At 46.0% G+C, this 18,500-nt stretch overlaps 1 protein-coding gene across 4 annotated transcripts in view; it reads right to left on the reverse strand.

The window, feature by feature from the left end:
- Window positions 1-548: 548 nt before the first annotated feature.
- The window catches only part of PTPN21 (protein tyrosine phosphatase non-receptor type 21), a 65,070-nt gene continuing 47,118 nt past the window's right edge, over window positions 549-18,500 (reverse strand). Inside the window, exons 13-20 of one of the 4 annotated variants that reach the window (XR_009007423.1) lie at window positions 13,545-14,989; window positions 8,230-8,367; window positions 7,133-7,354; window positions 4,295-4,423; window positions 3,876-4,110; window positions 3,271-3,431; window positions 2,795-3,044; window positions 549-1,986 (exon numbers count right to left, since the gene is read on the reverse strand). Coding sequence is in view for 3 of the 4 variants with exons in the window: in XM_057542394.1 (XP_057398377.1) it covers window positions 2,916-3,044; window positions 3,271-3,431; window positions 3,876-4,110; window positions 4,295-4,423; window positions 7,133-7,354; window positions 8,230-8,367; window positions 13,545-14,989 (2,459 nt within the window). In the remaining variant the exon portion in view is untranslated. Of the gene's footprint in view, window positions 3,045-3,270; window positions 3,432-3,875; window positions 4,111-4,293; window positions 4,424-5,334; window positions 5,408-5,434; window positions 6,591-7,132; window positions 7,355-8,229; window positions 8,368-13,544; window positions 14,990-18,500 lie in introns of those variants that run through there. The other 3 variants (XM_057542394.1, XM_057542395.1, XM_057542396.1) reach the window with 3 other exon arrangements.

The raw sequence follows: 18,500 nt of genomic DNA on the forward strand, positions 1-18,500 counted from the left end.
CTTCACAAAAAAGTTGGCCATGCCATGCTGTCATCACTCCGTCCTACACTCCTCCTCTGGGTTTCTGCCTAGACCTTGGTCTTTCTGGGCATTTCTAAGGAAGCACAGCTTCTGTTTTAATCCTGCCAAAATGTTTTTTAAAGGCTAAATTCTAGGGTTTTCTGAATGTTTCACAGTAGATGTTCCAGAAGCATATATGTAATAATGATTGCAATTAACATTTCAAATGATACTGTAAAATGAATACTTCCTGTGTTCAAAATTACCAACTAGAGTATCTTATCAAAAGAGTCCACTAATCAGGAAAACTGATGCCAGAGATACCGACAATGATCAGTGAAAAACACTGGTTTATAACCTACTTTTTGTGAAAATGTATATTTTGGTAATTTTGATATGAAATTAAGAATATCAACGAACTAAAAGACACTAAAATATGGAAGCACTGTGTAAATTTGGCAGACAGAATATCCTCAGCTCAGACATGGTGAGCCTACGGAAACCTCAATGGTCTACAGTTTGCTCTTGAAAATCACATTACTTCAAAGTCTAGTAATGTAGATTTATTTTTATTCAGAAATACTTTCATATTCACTAACTGTTAATTAAAAGTTTAAAAATTCAAAAGGGACACAAAAAATTACATGGGTCTTAGAAGCTACGTCAAACATGCGAGTTTTAAGAGTGACGTTTATACAGTGTAATTTAGCCCTCATAAGTAATTTTCTTATAATCAAATTATTACAACAGGAACACAAACATACCATATATTACTCTTTAGATTTTGTTTTACAGTATGTTCTTGTCAATGGGACACTTCAAAATGTTTAAACCTGACAGAAAAGCATTTTTTAAAAAACGTACCATGGAAGAAAAAAAGCATCAGAAACACTCCTGTCCTCTACATGCTGTGGAGATGGGAAATATTACAATAAAAAACTCTTATTCCATTCTCCTGGGGAGCTCTTCCTGAATATTTGCACTTGGGTCTATTGTTCTTTAAACAATTTTAGATTTAAAATCAATTCTTTGTTCCCAAGTGAGAAACATGCCCACTTTCAATATTCATTTTCATTAATATCGTCTGAATTTTCTTCTCAAGTGGTTGGTTTCTGGGTCAGAGTTCGGCAGATACACACACTGTATAAAGGAAATCCTGCCTTACAGCTAACGACACACACTTAGCGGTGACAATAATGAGTTAAACTGCTTTAGGAGTTAACACGGGAATCAGAACTATCCCTAGGATACTGTAATTTGGGGAAATAATCCTGGATTTGACATTTCAGAAGCTCTATGTTTTGGAGACGCATCCTCAAGAAGGAAGAAAGAGACGGCTCCTCAGCTAAACGGACCAGTTCGTCCTTCCTTACCTCCTCAGCTCCCGCTGCGACCAGGCCATGCCAGCCTGGCCTGGTCCTGCCCCCTGGGATGGGCCTAAATGGGACTGGGGGGAGCGGAGCTAAAGTTGACCTCAGGTGTGAAGTGAGAGGATTAAGGAGCCAAAGTTCCGGTACATCTTGAACACCACAGTCATCTCTGCGGGCCCCGCAAGTCCGGGCTGCGGTTTTGGGAGATGAGGTAAGACTATTACTAACACTTCCCTTCTTTCAACCAAAAGAAAATAAAGCCTCTTCAAGGCTTCTTTTAATCCTAATATAAACCTGATTTGTTAAAAAAAGAAGAGAGGTACAGGTGGAAGAACTTCAAGGAAACAGAGCGAGTCACTGCCAGTGATGGGCCCTGAACTTCCTGGGGACACCTTCCTCGGGGGGTCAACCCCCAGACTCTTCCCAAGCCCCCCACTCTCCAACCCAGCATCTCAGTCTGAGTATAGATAACACTGCATTTTTTGTAAAGACAAAGGCATCTTGCATTTACCATCTTGCATTTACACTGCACTTACTCTTGTCCTAGTCATCCTACATACTCTTATTCCTGATCTCTTCCAAAACACTTTCAATATGTCCGTTGTTACTGCTTCACCTATAAAGCAACACATATATTAAAAACTCAGATTTATTGTTTTCAACAAAAAAAGTGCTTAAAACCATCTTATGCAACTGTTTTTCACTTCATTTTCAACCAATAAAATCAAACTCATTTGGGTTTATGAATAATACTGAAAAAAAAAATAGTGAATCTGATTATTTTCATACGTTTTAAATAATGTGCCTTCATTCCCAACTTTAACTTACATTAACTGACTCATCTCAGTACCTTAATGAGCTGAACTCTTGTTCGGAAAATACAGAAGGTACAAATATATAGAATTTTTAGGATAAAAAATTTTCTGAATATAAAAATGTTTTCTATGTTTCAAAATAATACTTTTAGATTCTTCTTGTGGTTTGGGGTTCGGTAACTACATTGTTAAGTACCCAAGATTTTTTAAAAATAACAAAAGATAATAACATAGTTTTAAATACAAAGTTATATAGGAACTACTCACATCTGTGGATCATCCCCATGGAAAGTTCAGTTTCTTAATAAGAAAACCCCAAATATTTTAGTCATAACAGAAAATTCCATTATCAAAAACTAGTTTAAGATAGAAACCTATACGCCTTAGTGATTGCCAGAATTGCCCAGCGTAGCTTCAGCAAAATAGAGAATTATCTAGAAAATACAATCTCCAAATGTGTGCAAGTACTGCAAATCGGACAGATCGGAGCAGGGCAACGCCCTCAGAACCAAGTCCTTCCTCTTCGGCATCTTTCCCAGGTTAAACTCCCTCTTCAGCCTGTGCTCTGCATACTTCCTTCCATGTGCCGTCATTCAGCCCGTCACTTACGTCCTGATGTAGCGCTCCGCGTGCATCGAGTGGAGGAGAGAGCATGAGTTCCGCAAGCACTTTTTTTTTTTCCGCTGTAAACGCTTCACATGATCGGGTCCCCGTAGGAAGTTGTGGGAGCTTATATGAGCCTTGAGCTTTTCAGGAACTGAATGAGAACTCGGTATACGAACGTGTACTGGCAGAGCGTCTGCACCATCATCATTCTCTGTTGCCTCAGCATGTCCAGCACCCGTGGGATGTCTAGCACCTAGATTGAGAGAAGCAGTGATGAGGTAATGCACACCCTGGGCGGGGAGCGAGCGTCCTGGCAGAAATCTGGCTTCAAGCAGACAGGCTCTTTTCTACCTTAGCATCTTCAATAGAGAATCCCCGAGGACATTTGTTCAGAAAGAGCTGTCAGGTCACTAGGTCCCTCTCTTCCCTGGCCTTGTGCCCAGCCCACCTCTTCCCTCATCAGCAGAGGAAATAAGCACCTCGTTGTGTTCCAGACAGGCGATCATGATCTCTGACAAAATAACGACGCCAGTCCGTCCCACGCCGGCACTGCAGTGGACCAGTAACGGAGGGTTGGGGCTTTTTGGTTCACTTGTACTATTTGTATGGCGTCGAACAGACTGGATCTCTTCAAGGTATGCTGTGAAATACCAATGAAACAGAAAAATACGAAGGGATTAAGGCCTATCAAATTGACAATTTTCAGATCATCTCCACTGATTGAGAAAACTCCAGATACAGAGCACCAGGTGCCAATTAACCAACCCCAACTATTAACTGACAGTGTGATCTTGGGCAAGTCCCTAACTCCTCCTGGGCTTCCGTTGTCTCATCTACAAAACGAAAAGGAGGAGAAACTCTCTAGGAGTCAGTAATGGCATTCTACTCATTACCAAATTATGCTTTAAAACCTCTTCTGTTAAGCCTCCCCTAAACACTTGAAATTTTTATTTTAAAACGAGCCCACAGCTTACATGGGACAACATAAAGGAAATAAAGGAAATGTTTCAGGAACTTAAGTCTTCCTCTCTGTGGTGGATTTAACAGCTCTGGCAAAGGCCGTGCTGGGAATGAAGATACTTACATAAAAACCCCTTGAGGTCCTCTGGACAGCCATGCTCAGGCCAGTCTGTGTACTGGAGATGCCACACCGTCCTCTCCTGCCCCGTGAGAAGGTGCTTCATCTTCAAGCCCGTGGTGGCATAGCAGCCAGAGTCTGTGCGGAACCGGGTGGTGATCTTGAACCTTCCATAGGTGACAGTGTTGTGCCTGGAACCAAGGCGTGGCCAATACCTAAAGCTCTTCTCCCTTCCACCCTCCTGTTAGAGACAAGTGCAGTTAAAACACAAGAGCCAGCAAAGGATGCCCCTCACAGACAGTATGTCTGAAACTCAGAACTGCAACCTTACCCGGCCCTTTGCTCTAAAAGTCAAGATTACTCATGATCAACATTAACTGTTTTTCTGAGGCTGAGAAAATCAATTAAGAGAAATGAGTACTTACCTCTTCTGCTGTCACCATTGCTATAATTGCAATTCCCTGTTCCCACACCATCTGCCAAAAGTCCTGACAGGTATTCTGTAATGGTCCCTGAGTGGCAATATAATCCCATTCAATTCCACTGACAGAGACCTGAAATTAGAAAAGGTTTTAAAAAAAATTAATATGTATGTGTATAATACATGTATATACATTTGTTCATGGTAATATGAAAAAAGCAAACTGAAATATTCAGCAGAATAATGAAAGACTTGTATCTTATTCTTTTTCCTTATTAGTGCCATTTCCATTACTGATATCTTTATAAACATATGTGCTCTGAATTCACATAATACCTATGTGACCTAGGGCAATTTCCTTAAGCTCTCCAAATCTCAATTTTCATCTATACAATAAAAATCTTCCCTACCCTCGTGTTGTCAGGATTAAGCGAGCCAATATGTATGGTGCCCTGCACATGATAGGTTCTTAATAAATGACTGTTATTGCTGCTGTTAGGTTCTTCTCATAAAAATAATATCAACGTCATCATATCCCAAATTTCAAACACAATTTTCCCTCGTGAAGTACTACACACACTGGATCAAGTACTAGCAATTAAGTCAAAACCTAAGTTAAACATCAAATTTCTAGGGGAAAAAAGTCTTCCTACATAAGGAGTTCACCTCTGAACTTCTGAGTCAGGATTACCCTCTATACTAAATTTCCACTTAGGATTTAACCTCTTTGAAAACAGTCTAATACAATAATTACAGGATTTGTAGTCAGGAAATCTGGGTTAAATTTCGGCTCCCCCACTGCTGAGTGACAGCCATAACCGCTTTCTGAGTGCCCCGAGTGTAAACCCTGGGCCACGCACCCTTCCACTCATGCCCCCATTTAAGGCTGCAGCCTGAGTCACACCCCCATCCTCCCACTGGGCCCGTGGTGGGGGGCACCGGGCACCACAGCGAACAAGAACCAGGGAGGAAGGATCTGATGGGTAGCATAATGGGGAGAGGTCAGCACTTCCTTATTCAGAGATAAGTACAACGAGGTCCCACACTGCTAAGTGGTCGATCCACGAATTCTGAAGTCAGACTCTTTCCACTGTTCTTCGGGCTGTCTCTGAAGATTCTGAAATACCACCACAGAACCACAATGTTATTCAACCCTCATCCACCCAGTCACGGGAGACTGGCTAAGCTATTCCAAAGAGATGCTCAGTTTTTAAATAACTTATGTCCATGTTTAAAAAGCTTGTGCACAAATTCCCAAAGACCATCAAGGGTACTGGCTTTCACAGGCAGACTGCTGGGCCTCTAGAAAGTCTTAAGTGTGAAACGGCTCTCATCAAACATCACTTGCAAACTAAATAAAATGTGGGAAAGAAGGAAAATAACACCTGCCCATAGACACTTACTCATTCACTCACTATAAGGAAATTTCTTCTTCCCAAAACAACGAACTGACTCTCCAGCCAGCATGGAGAAGACAGAGCATCTGGCTTTTCTCACCTTCCTGTTGTGAATCATCACTTTTTCCATTTTAATGGGTGTAACGTTACCCCAGTTAAATGGCATTATACTGTTTCCAGGGAAAAAGCAGCACTGCTTAAGAACAAAATGATGTTTAAAAATGATTAAAAGGGGGACCTCCCTGGTGGCGCAGTGGTTAAGAATCTGCCTGCCAACGCAGGGAACATGGGTTTGATCCCTGGTCCAGGAAGATCCCATATGCTGCGGAGCAACTAAGCCCATGCGCCACAACTACTGAGCCTGTGCTCTAGAGCCCATGTGCCACAACTACTGTAGCCCGCACGCCTAGAGCCTTTGCTCCGCAACAAGAGAAGCCACCGCAGTGAGAAGCCTGCGCACCGCAACGAAGAGTAGCCCCCGCTCGCCACAACTAGAGAAAAGCCTGCGCGCAGCAACGAGGACCCAACACAGCCAAAAATAAATTAATTAAAAAAAATTGTTCTTATAAAATATTTAATGGCTATAAAAGAAAATAAATGATTAAGAGGGACTTCCCTGGTTGTCCAGTGGTAAAGAATCCGCCTTCCAATGCAGGGGACGCGGGCTTGATCCCTGGTCGGGGAACTAAGATCCCACATGCTGCAGGGCAACTAAGCCCACACGCCACAACTACAGAGCCCACACGCCCTGGAGCTTGCGCGCCACAACTAGAGAAGAGAAAACCCGCACGCCACAACTAGAGAGAAGCCCACGCGCCGCAATGAAGAGCCGGTGCACCACAACAAAAGATCCCACACGCCTCAATGAAGATCCCTCGTGCCGTAACTAAGACCCGCCGTGGCCTAAAAAATAAAAATAAATTAATTAATAAATTTAAAACTGGGAGAATGTTAGAAAGGCTGGAGGCACGGAAGTACTTAAACTTGTAACAATCTTAAAAAAAAAAAAAATGACTAAGAGGGTATGCAAAGAGTACAGACGGCACCACCATAAGGGAAGCTCTGGTAAACACCAGACACTTCTTTTACATAAAAATGCATGTAGGTATGTGATAAGGAAAAACTAGCAATTCAGCTGCTCTTGAGAGAATTTATGAGCTATAAAGAGGTCTTCAGATGTAGAAGCACAAAGTTCTCAAGTCAGACAAATGAGTGGTCCCGGGGTCCTGGTAACAATGCTGGGCGCAGAGGGATTCAACACATGCAGGGAGCAAACACTGTGCGTCCAGCCTTGGTGTATGGATTTCCCAACTTACAGTACAGTTTGTCCCAACGGTTCAAAACTAGGATGTTTTTAGAAAACGGACATGAATACAATTCTTACCATTCTCGTAATTTAACTGGAAACTTCACATCCTGTGTATCACTCTAAACATTCCCCTCACCTTGATATGTGACGCGTTGATGTAACCGGTATTGTTTTCTTTGGTTGGGACCAGTTCCACTCTGGCATCGTCATAGGGAAGAACATCTTGGAACCGATTTCTTTCTGCATTTTCAGGGAGTCGTGCTGTTGAGCACTCCCCATCAACTAGCCGTTTTTTAAGAATTCTTTCATATTCTGTGAATACCATTCCTTGTTCTAACCGCTGTTCCAGAATTTTACACTGAAAAATAGAAAGTGAGGAATAATATGAATACAGTACCGTGCCACAGCTGCATTTTGACCGTACACTTGAAATCTCGTTTTCTGCTTCAAGTCCAGTGTTATCAAATATTGAAAATTCTAGTTGAAACCAAAGTTAAATTTAACAAGTCATAACAACAAAAGAACAAATGAAATAATCTTACTGGTGAGAAACATGATGCAAAGTTCTGTGTAAACTTGGCCTAAAGCAATTCATTGAATTCATCTTCTCTAAATCTATAGTCAATTATGTGACCCCCTTAAGAATGGAAAATTCTCCTGGAGAACAGTAAATCCTAAAGTAGGATAATCAATTCCAACCTCTTTGAACAAATGCTTCAATTTTATAATATATATAAAAAACGGAAAACATTATTGGAAACTATCTCCAGGATCCAGTTGTAAGCAAATTAATTTTTGCTTAGCATAATTCATGCCTGTCTAATTTTGATATAATAGAACCTCATAGCAAATGCATCTCAGTCACAAAGTTTTGAAAAATTCAGTAACCGTTCACTGTTAAGTTTTCGATGTAATGAAAGCAGTCGATACCTTTTTTCCTTCCTATGTGTACTCATATGCATTTGCACATTTCCTCTAACTTCATGGCCAGGAGAAGGTAAAGAACAGTATTCAGAAACCAACAGACAAAAATCAACGTTTAGCCTGAAATTACCTATTAAGACATTAGCTATAAATTTGCCCCAGTTTTGAAGGCCAGATGACAAAATTCCTAACACTCATTTATAATTATCAAATGTGTTAGAAAATTCAGTAAAATCTCAAGAAGGCAGTTCTGCAGCACTGTATCAGCTGTTCCAGGGCAGGCGTGCAGACCCGTGGTCTGGTACGTACCCTCTCATCATTCGTGGCTCTGGCAGGCACCTCCCTTCCTTCATCAGGCAGAGGCAGTCGAGACAGGGAGAGTCCATTTAGGGCAGCCAGTTTGAGAGGACCAATTTTTTTTCCATCTACTCGGCTCTTTTTCATTCCCTACAAAAATATTTATATGTATATATCAAATATACACAAATACAATCCCTTTGAAAAGAGATTTCAATGGACTGAGACAGTTAACAGAGGGAGGGTTCTCCTAAACCAACAACCACAGGAGAGCTTACACTCCACACACACACACACACACACACACACACACACACACACACACACACACACGTTTGTTTCACAAAGATTAGGAGGAAGACATTCCTTTTAAGGCCAAAGCCCTGACAAGTCTTCCAGATATAAGGTTTTGAAATGCAACTGGTTTCAGGGTTCTGTTGTAATGAAAGGTGAGGCTCCAAGCAGACAGCATTCCTTCACAGGACTCCTGAATATCAAACCGTGACACACAAAAATCAGCTGCAATCCACAAAGAGGGTTTTAAATGTAGTCACCTCATTGCAATAAGCTTTTATACGTTTAAAAAAAATACAAATTCATTCTTTTTCAGTGTCTTCTCTGGTGGCTCTATTGTATTCTACATTCTGTTGCAGACTTGTGTGACCTGGGTTAGCTCACCACACCTCTGGTAAATGCAGTTAGAACCACATTTTTAAATGAGGAGAACGTCAGGGCTGAAATCTCCATCATTATACCAAGAGAGGGTACAAGAGAGGCCATAGACTGAATTCTGTCTCCGGAAAACTGGTGTTTCCTAAAGTTATTATGAAAGCCAATGATTTTGCTCTCTGAGGCAAACGAGCCCAAGAATGCCAAGTCTTCTTCAATAGTCTACACCTCCTTGGAAGCCACAGTAATTATCACGACTGTAGCCCTAATTTGACAGAAATGGTTTTCTCAGTTCTCTCATAAGTGAAATCAGCAGCTCTCTTCTGTCTCATAAATGAAATCAACTTTACTGCAGCTCTGTCAGCCTTGGGGAGAGAGAGAGGGAGGCTACACAGACTAAAAACTTCCTGCTTAGGCTAAAATGTCATGATTCTCATGCGTGCAGAAAACAGTGGTGTGCAGAAAGCAGGTACATGTTTAACAATGGACTTTGTGGTGGGGGAGTGGGAACAGTTCGGATGTGTGAAGCTTGCCAGGTTCCACGGTACAAATACTTGCATCACAGCTAACTTCAATCTGCCAGTGTAACATCAACGGCCTCACAAGAGCCTGAAAACTTAACACTTGGCTCCCACCAGCCAGCAGAGGTGTCTCCAGCACTGCTTGGCCTGAAAATGACTCAGAAGGCCACAGCACACATGTGCTGGATGATGGGTAAGGTCAGTTCTAAAGCCAGGATTTTTAAATTTTTTAAAAATTAATTTAATTTTATTTATTTTTGGCTGTGCTGGGTCTTCGTTGCTGCGCGCGGGCTTTCTCTAGTTGCAGCGCGCCGGCTTCTCATTGCGGTGGCTTCTCCCGTTGCGGAGCACGGGCTCTAGAGCGCAGGCTCAGTAGTTGTGGCGCACGGGCTTAGCTGCTCCGCAGCATGTGGGATCTTCCCGGACCAGGGCTTGAACCCGTGTCCCCTGCATTGGCAGGCAGATTCCTAACCACCGCACCTCCAGGGAAGCCCTAAAGCCAGTATTTGAAGAAAGGGGCTTATAGTCAAAACTCACTTCAAATACCCCTTACTTAGGCCTCAGAGTACAAGAGCATGGTTTTAAATGTACAACCCGTACAGTGATTTCTCATGTCAGAACCACCACGTAAGACTAAGCGTGAAACAAAAACTCTTTATGTAGATGCACAAGCACTCAAACCAGTTTACCTTTTCCAGATAGCAATCAAGTCGCCATAGGCAGAGATGGGTGGAGAATTCTAAAATGTTCCTGCTTATCTGCAATTTATTTCACTGTTTTTAATACTAAACCTCTAGAACCATAATTCACACTAGTATATTCGCTTGTTTTAACAATTAAAATAATGGCCACCCTGAGTTACTATGAAGGGGGTCAGAGGATTAGCAGGGGGTTGGACTCTTCAGCTCTTGGGAAGCCAGTAAGTTAAACGTATGATGCCACCTCACAGTAATAAGTTAAACTTGACTGAGCATTTTCCCCCAACAACTCTCTGGGGTCATCTCAGTTACAAATGAGAAAATGGGAGTCAGAGAGATTAAGTTGTTTGCCCAATGTCACACAGCTGCCTCTTTATACATGGCAAATAGGGTCAACACAGTAAAAACCGTGCATTAAAATCAGTTATGCTGCATCATAGAATTTAGAAAGCACTTTTCATGCCTAACCCTATGTGGGACCTAACACAACGCCACAGCAGACAGAGGAGGGGTGACCGTCCTGTGTTACGGATGGAGAAGCTGAGGCTCTGGTGTGTGAAGGGCCCGGCCCACTGGGCAGAGAACTAATGAATGGCAGGATCTAGACTCAGACCCAAGTTTTCCACTCTTAGGTCCTGTACCTTTTCCCGGGCCACAGCTGCCATTCACATTCCTTAAGTAAGGAGATCCCTTATGCGAAAAGAAGGGGTGAAAAAGGATAATCCAATCACATAACCTCACTAATACTATAGGTCTAAAAGTCAATGAGGGGGAAATTTTGTATTTTTAGAGAACCAAACCGATAAAAGTCCTCAGATTTAGCAGAATTTGCTGGGCCATTCAAAACTACAGGGACAATAGGCTTGAATACTGGACTCTACTCAAAACAAGTATCATTTGGGGAAAGACTCAGGTCACACATAAAAACTATGTTCGTGATGTAATCAGTGAAGAGTGTCAACTATGAGAGGGCCCCGTCCAGCTGGCTCAGGACTCAGGCAGAGTTACTTCGGGAGACACGTCCACACTCTGTCCTGCCCTGAATCACTGATTGTGAGCCCATGCCCTCTGCTTCAGCGACCTGAGACACTGGCCTTTACTGTCAGACAGATGAGTAAGAATGTACTCCCAAGAAAAATTAAAAATAAACTTACAATTCAAACCCATTAAAAGAAAACACGTTTAAATTCATGGCACTACTGTAAGTAGTTTGAGTCTATGTATACTGATCTATTTCATAACCACTATAATATTGTGTGAACTTTCCTCCTGCTTATGAAGATATCTGTAGCATCTTAGAAGATCTAATAATACACTAGGGCAGAACCACATTTGTGACGCGCCCTCAGGTCTGAATATGCCCACCAGCAAAAATGGGGGGAGGAGTCCCTAGCTGCCAGGACACTGGGAGCAACTGGGAGACAGAATGCATAGGCTAATTAAGCACTTTCACTTGGCAGGAGCGCAGGGCACAGGGAATGGAGGCCTGGGCAAGGACACCAGATGACTCAGAGTGGACACGCTGACATGACAACGCCACAGATGCCTGGGCAAAGCTGAGGAACTCAGACTTAAAAGGTTTCAGTGGAAAGACAGAGAACAGCAAAGCTTAGACAAGCAATTATTACTTAAGAAAATATACAATATACTTCGATGCAGAACAACGTAGAAGATAGGAGAATCGGTTGCAGAGATAAATATGGGTTTAAAATTTCACTTTGGTCACTCACTAGCTGTGTGACCTTGGGAAAGTTACTTAATATCTCAGAGTCTACGTTCTCATCTGTAGAAACAATAGGCCTGTTGTAAACTGGACATGGTAAAGCAGATGGCCTGCTCAGCACACGGTAAATGCTCTGGGAATGGCAGCTAGGGATGATGTTATGCTCTTTTATATTTTGCCTCAAGTGGATAAAAAGTGCTTAAACCAAGGTTATTTATCATGCTGAATACTAAGGAGCTGCATTTTCTACAAGGGACCTTCCTTGGGTTCTCAGTTCACTCAATCTCTCTTTTAAAGAGACCTGGAGGTGGGAATGTAAATTGGTGCAGCCACTATGGAGAACAGTATGGAGGGTCCTTAAAAAATTAAAAATAGAACTACCATATGACCCAGCAATCCCACTACTGGGCATATACCTTGTGAAAACCATAATTCAAAAAGAGTCATGTACCACAATGTTCACTGGAGCACTATTTACAACTGCCAGGACATGGAAGCGACCTAAATGTCCATCGACAGATGAACGGATAAAGAAGATGTGGCACATATATACAATGGAATATTACTCAGCCATAAAAAGAATTATTTGTAATGAGATGGATGGACCTAGAGTCTGTCATACAGAGTGAAGTAAGTCAGAAAGAGAAAAACAAATGCCGTATGCTAACGCACATGTATGGAAACTAAAAAAATGGTACTGATGAACTTAGTGGCAGGGCAGGAATAAAGACGCAGACGTAGAGAACAGACTTGACATGGGGCGGGGGGTGGGGCGGGAAGGGGAAGCTGGGACGAAGTGAGAGAGTAGCACTGACATATATACACTACCAAATGTCACATGGATGGCTAGCGGGAAGCTGCTGCATAGCACAGGTAGATCAGCTCGGTGCTTTGCGATCACCTAGAGGGGTGGGATAGGGAGGGTGGGAGGGAGGTTCAAGAGGGAGGAGATATGGGGAATATGTATACTTACAGCTGATTCACTTTGTTGTACAACAGAAACTAGCACAACATTGTTAAGCAATTATACTCCAATAAAGATATGAAGAATAAATAAAGAGACCTGGAGCTCTTGGGTTTTTTGTCTTGACAAAGTGCCACCTTCCCAGCTCCAGAATCACCCTCTAGCCCTCAGAGACCACAACCCAGCAGTTCAAGCTGTACCCACACGGACCGCAACATAAGGAATACATTAGGGACACTTTGGGGGACACTTCCCTCAGACCCCAAACAAGCAAACTGAACAAGAGCAGCCCTGGACCCTGCATCACAGCGGGGTATTTTTACAGGTAGCTAACAAAGCAATCTTGGCTAAAGTCATGAAACCTTTACTTCCTTTTCCGTCACACTGCATTACTAAAACTTCCCATTCATTCTTTCTCTTCCATTCCACAGAATCGCCTACATTTACCTTTCCCTCCACCTGTTATCTCCAGCAAAACCACGAAAATTCCAATCCCTCCCCATTATTTCCATAGATAATCAAACTCAAAGTATTACAAAATAAGACAAAAACTGGGTAAAATATGTGTTGGCTGGGGGGGTGGGGTGGTTTGAAACAACTTAAAAGGAAAAAAGCTGAAAAACATCAGAAGTAATGAGTGAAAGAAAAGATGGATAGAGGGCAGAAGATGTTGAGAAAAGTCAGGTGTACAGGGCACCGTGCTGGGTTGGGTGAGGCCCACCCCCGCCCCCCGTGCACACTGAATGGCTCACCCCTAACGGCGGAAGCCCTTCCACGACATTCTTCTTTCCGGAGAGGAGATCTGACACCGGCCTCTTCTTCAGAGAGTCCCTCCTGGCACGGTACCTCCCCGATGTGGTGAGGTCGGACTCGGACATGGAGGGCGTCAGCAGCCCATCCCTCCTGGGCCGCGGGCCTTCCCCGGGCGTGGGCACGGGGCTGCCGTCCCTCCCCTTCCTCTCGGCCTCAGAGACGTGGGCCTTGGGCTCAAGGATGTGCAAGGGGCCGGCGGCCGGGGCGCCGGGCGTGTGGGGGCTGCTCAGCGGGGCTTCCTGGGAGTAGCTGGCCCGGGGCTCCCGCGCCCGGGGAGAGGGCTGCGCCCGCGCCCCGCGCTCCTCCTCCAAGTCCTCCTCCTCCTCCTCGCTGCTGTGTATCAGCATGGTGGCGTCTGAAAGAGACTTTTTGTGACCGTATCTCAGGCTCTCGTGCTCGTCCTCCTCTTCTCGCTTTGTCCTTTCCGTGACGACGTTTGGCTGGGAGCCCGCGGAGACGGCCCGCGGAGCCACGTCCGCCGCCGACGCCGACATGGTCCTCTCCTTGAGCCGCAGGCCCTCAAAGCCGTGGGTCAGCCCGGCGATCTCAATGCTGTTCCTCTTCTGGAGCTGGGCGTGCCGGGCCGAGGTCAGGGGCTCACTGACCTCCTGCAGGGAATGCGCCACCGGCAAGCTGTCCTCCTGGAACGTCTGGACCGAGTGATGGACCCGCCGGGTGATGAGATCGGGGTTGCTGCTGCTGATGTAGAGGTGGCGGGACAGGTCAGGGGTGCTGTTGGCGGGCCTGGGGTACGGGTAGGGGGGCGGCGGGCGGTACACCTGCGTCCTCATGATGTTGGGGGCTGGGTAGTCCCGGGCCTGGAGCTGCACGTTGGTCAGCTCAGGCACGCTGACGGCACCCACCACCGGCCGCCTCTCTGCGGGGTACGGGTAAGGGGCCTGGCTGTGGAAGCTGTAATTCAGGTTGAACGGGTAGTGGGCCGACGGGGGGGAGCTGAAGTGCGCGTGCTCCCGGATCTCGGGCTGGCTGTAGACCAGCGCATCGGGCCTGCTGTACGCGTACGAGCTGCCGATGTTGAGGTTTCTCAGCGAGCGGCTCTGCCTCTCGGCGGGCGCCAGGCCTCTGTGGAGCTGCTTCATCACCGTCTCATAGTCGGGGGTCGGGCGGTAGGACGGGGGGATCAGGGCGCTGTGCCGGTGCGACGGGACGTAGTCAGGCCTCATGATGTCACTCCCGGTGATGCTGGGGTTCGAGGACATGGGTGAGGGCTGCAAGTAGGGCTGGGGGTTATTTAAGGAGCTGGTGCTGTGTGCACTGTAGACACTGCCGTTGCGGAGGCGACCACTCAGGTCAATCTGGGCTCGATCCAAACTTGTCTGAGAGTGACAGTAGTATCCATTCTGGTTGGTCACAAACAGGTTATCTGGGGGGAAAAACAAAACATTTAAAATGTGTATTTTAAAATGAGATTTTCTAAATGTACAAAAGTAGATCAATGACTCTAGACAAATACTGAGACAGGCCCCAAACGCTGAGGACATTCTCGGTGTACCTTATGAAACTCCACCCTGAAGTGACCTGGCTCTAGCCACAAGTCTGAGTGGCCCTGGACAGGGGGTTTCTGGGAGCCTCGCCTCCTCACCTAGAGAATGGGGATGGCCCTGCCTACTCTGAGGGTGGTACTCAGGATTTGACACCCAATAAAGGGCAGCCAAATCCAAGTCCAATATTAAAAGTACAGCTGTACCGCAAAACATTGTCTTTCTCTGAAAGTCAAAAACGTGTTTTACTAGAGACACAAAGCAGACTTTCTGGAACTCTGGGGAACTGCAGGCAGAGCTACTGTTCAAGGCTTTGGGTCTCTGACTCTGCTTTCTCCCCTCACTGGAGATGTGGCCTTGATGATGCTGAGCTAGTTCAAGCACCAGCTGTCTGTAAACAGTTCCTTAAATGAAACTCTAGGTGGGCTGTATAGATTCTTCCACAGTGAAGACAAAAGGGCAATAGTTCAGCAGCATCTGAGCCTCTGCAGGTCCAACAGTGTCACCAGTAGCTGTACACCTCACTAGGGGCCAGAAGCCAAGAAGACCCTTGCTAAGACAGCCACACCTGCCCCCTGCTCCAGCCCCCATGCTTCAGTAAGACTGGGGTCCAAGCTAGCAGAATCAGGAGCCTCATCTAATCCACAGAGGCTGTGTGTGCACCTGTTCGGGGCTAGTAGGAGGCATGTTTCTTCAGTCCAATCTGTAGTTCACCTGGAAAACTAATGAGGGTGATTTCTAACCCTTCAACAGAAAGACCATCAGAGAACAGATGCCATTGAAAAGCATTCTTTTTTCGATTCAAAAGCCTCTTGGCAGTTTAAGTGCCAAATGATTATCAAAGTGAACATGCCACAGTCTCGTGTGTGGCACATACAGCCCCAAAGAATGGGCCTCAAACGCACCCCTGTTTCTTCCTGTGGACACACAATGCTTCCTTGTTCCTGTCCATTTCCCGTATCTGGAACACTCTGCGATCTGCGTCTACGGAGTCCCCTCTACTCACTGCTGTCACAGCTCAGCCTCATTCAAGCCCGTCTAGACTAACACAATACCCGCCGACCCGGCCTCCCCATCTCCAGGCTCCTCTGGGTACCCCACGAACCATTCATTTATGGGTCTGTATGTGTAAAAGACTATGCTAAGAACTAACAGGGGGAAAATGACTGGAATCCAGATAAATATAAAGGGAAAGGTGTGTACAAAAATCACCAGAATCCAAGGAAGAAGCGTGACAATTAAAGGAGACAAGCGTTACAGGAGTCCGGAGGAGGGAAGGATCGCTTCCAGCTTGGGCCAGGCTGATGGGACAGGGAGGAGAAGACCAAGAACAACCTCCCAGGGGATACAGCCCTCAAGGGGTCTTGGGGTATGGGGGTGGGGTTTCATCAGTAGCCAGGCTCTCTACCTCTGAGTGCACTCGTATCGCTCGGATCCCTCCTCCTCACCTCTGGAGGGCAGGCACAGCCACGTGACGAGTGACAGTCAAGGGAAAGTGAGCAGAGGCTACAGAAGCAATCTCCATGCTCCCCTCTCCTTGCCACCGTGCCCAACATTCCAGATGGAAAGGGACCCCGGCCCGAGTCCCTGGGGCAGGCTGACGTGGAGCAGAGCCCGCCTGCCAGGGCACGATGGACGGGGCACCTGAGAAAGAAGTAAGCTTTCCCGTGTAAGCCACTAAGAGCTTAGAACACCGCAGCCTAGCCCGTCCTGACTGGGCGGAGGCACGTGGGCAGGAGGGTGCGTGGGATAAGGACCCTTGCGGGTGACAGAGCGGTGCGGGCAAAGCCGGGAGACGAGGCATGGAGGGCGTGCTCGGGCTGGCTGGAGTACCAGGTAGCTGGAGAGGGTACAGAACAGTGGGGAATAAGACTGCAAGCGCAGCATGAAGAAACATCACAGAGAACGTTGAACACTAGATAAAGGAACGATCGTCAGGGAGATGGGATAAGATGAGCCTGGCTGCTGAGTGTCAGATGAACCAGGGAGGGTGGGGATTGAAGACTGAAGATATCGGCTCCTGTGATGCAATAACTAATGAGACGTTTAAAAAAAAGAACTGGATTGGCAGAAGCAGAGGGACAGGGCGAAGGGGGCGAAGGGGATACGGAAGAGATGTTACGTGAAGTTAATCAGAGGCAACAGGATCTGCAACTGTCTGGGTACTGAAGGCAAAAAGAGAAAAGGAAAATTACATGCAGTTTGGAATCCAAGTAACCAGGAGGGTGACTTCGTCGTAAAGAAGTAAGGAACTTGGGCAAAGGGACTTGTGGAGTAGAGTGATGGGCTCAGATGCAGGATGTCAGTCTTCAGGAAGCTGTGATGGTGGATAATATTCACCGAGTGCTTCCCACTCAGCCTGGTAGCCCGCTGAGGGCTCACATGCAGTAGCTCCCTACACTGCCCCAACAGCTGTCAGACAGATGAAATGTGGGGCTGGAGCATAGCAGTGATGACGGGGTGGGAAACACAGACAGTCATCCTCGCCAAAACCCGAACCACGGATGAAACGAGGGCGCTGCGGAAGCCTGCGGAGGGAGAGGAGGCCCTGGGCAGACTTTCGGAGCAGTGAACGCTGATGGTACAGGAGGAGGGAGAACCAGCGCAGGGAAGAGAGGTTTGTCAAGAGGCTAGACTGCTGGAATCGGATGGGAAGGAGAAGGTGAGGGGCTCTGGGGACCTGTGAGAGGGCAGCTTGAACAGAGTAGCAAAGGTAGGAGGAGTGAAGGGGTGACCGGTAGGCAGAAGGAGCACACAGGTGCTCCTCTCAGAAGTGGGGTGAGAAATGAGAGAAAAAAATAATTCAAACTGCAGTTTGGAGAGAGAAGAGAGGAAAAATAGTAGGATGCTTGCAGATGGAGGAAAAGGGATGAACAGCAAGGAAACACTAACAGTGCAGAGAGAAGAGCCTTTTCCCGGAAGTGGGTGGGAGCTGGGGTCACAAAACCAATGGAGGGCAGTGTGCAAGGAGGAGAAGACCGTGAAGAAGGTGAAAACATTCTGAGGGGGACACTCTGGGAACTCAGAGCCCAATCCATCCCCTCCCACCCACCCGTCGCACTGCACAGAAAGTCTCATCTTACACACAAGGCCCGGCACCAACAATGCGTCACCACCCACCTTCTGGTCCCTTCACACACCATGTTCTACCAGTTCCCTGTGGGACTGAGTCCAGACACCCTCTTCCTTGTTTGTGCCAATGCATTCACTATCCACCACCCCCCCCCTCACAAAACCAGGAGGAGCAATCCCAACCAGGAACCCGCCTCTCTCTACATGTGGAAATCTACCCATCTTTCGAGGTCCAAAGAGCCTTTCTCAGTCTCTCCAACATGATGAGCAATTGCTCGCCCTCTCTCATCACAACAATCATGTTCTCTTTGTATTTAAGTT

The sequence above is a fragment of the Balaenoptera acutorostrata genome, chromosome 3, assembly GCF_949987535.1.
Source record: "Balaenoptera acutorostrata chromosome 3, mBalAcu1.1, whole genome shotgun sequence".
Classification (NCBI taxonomy): Eukaryota; Metazoa; Chordata; class Mammalia; order Artiodactyla; family Balaenopteridae; genus Balaenoptera; species Balaenoptera acutorostrata.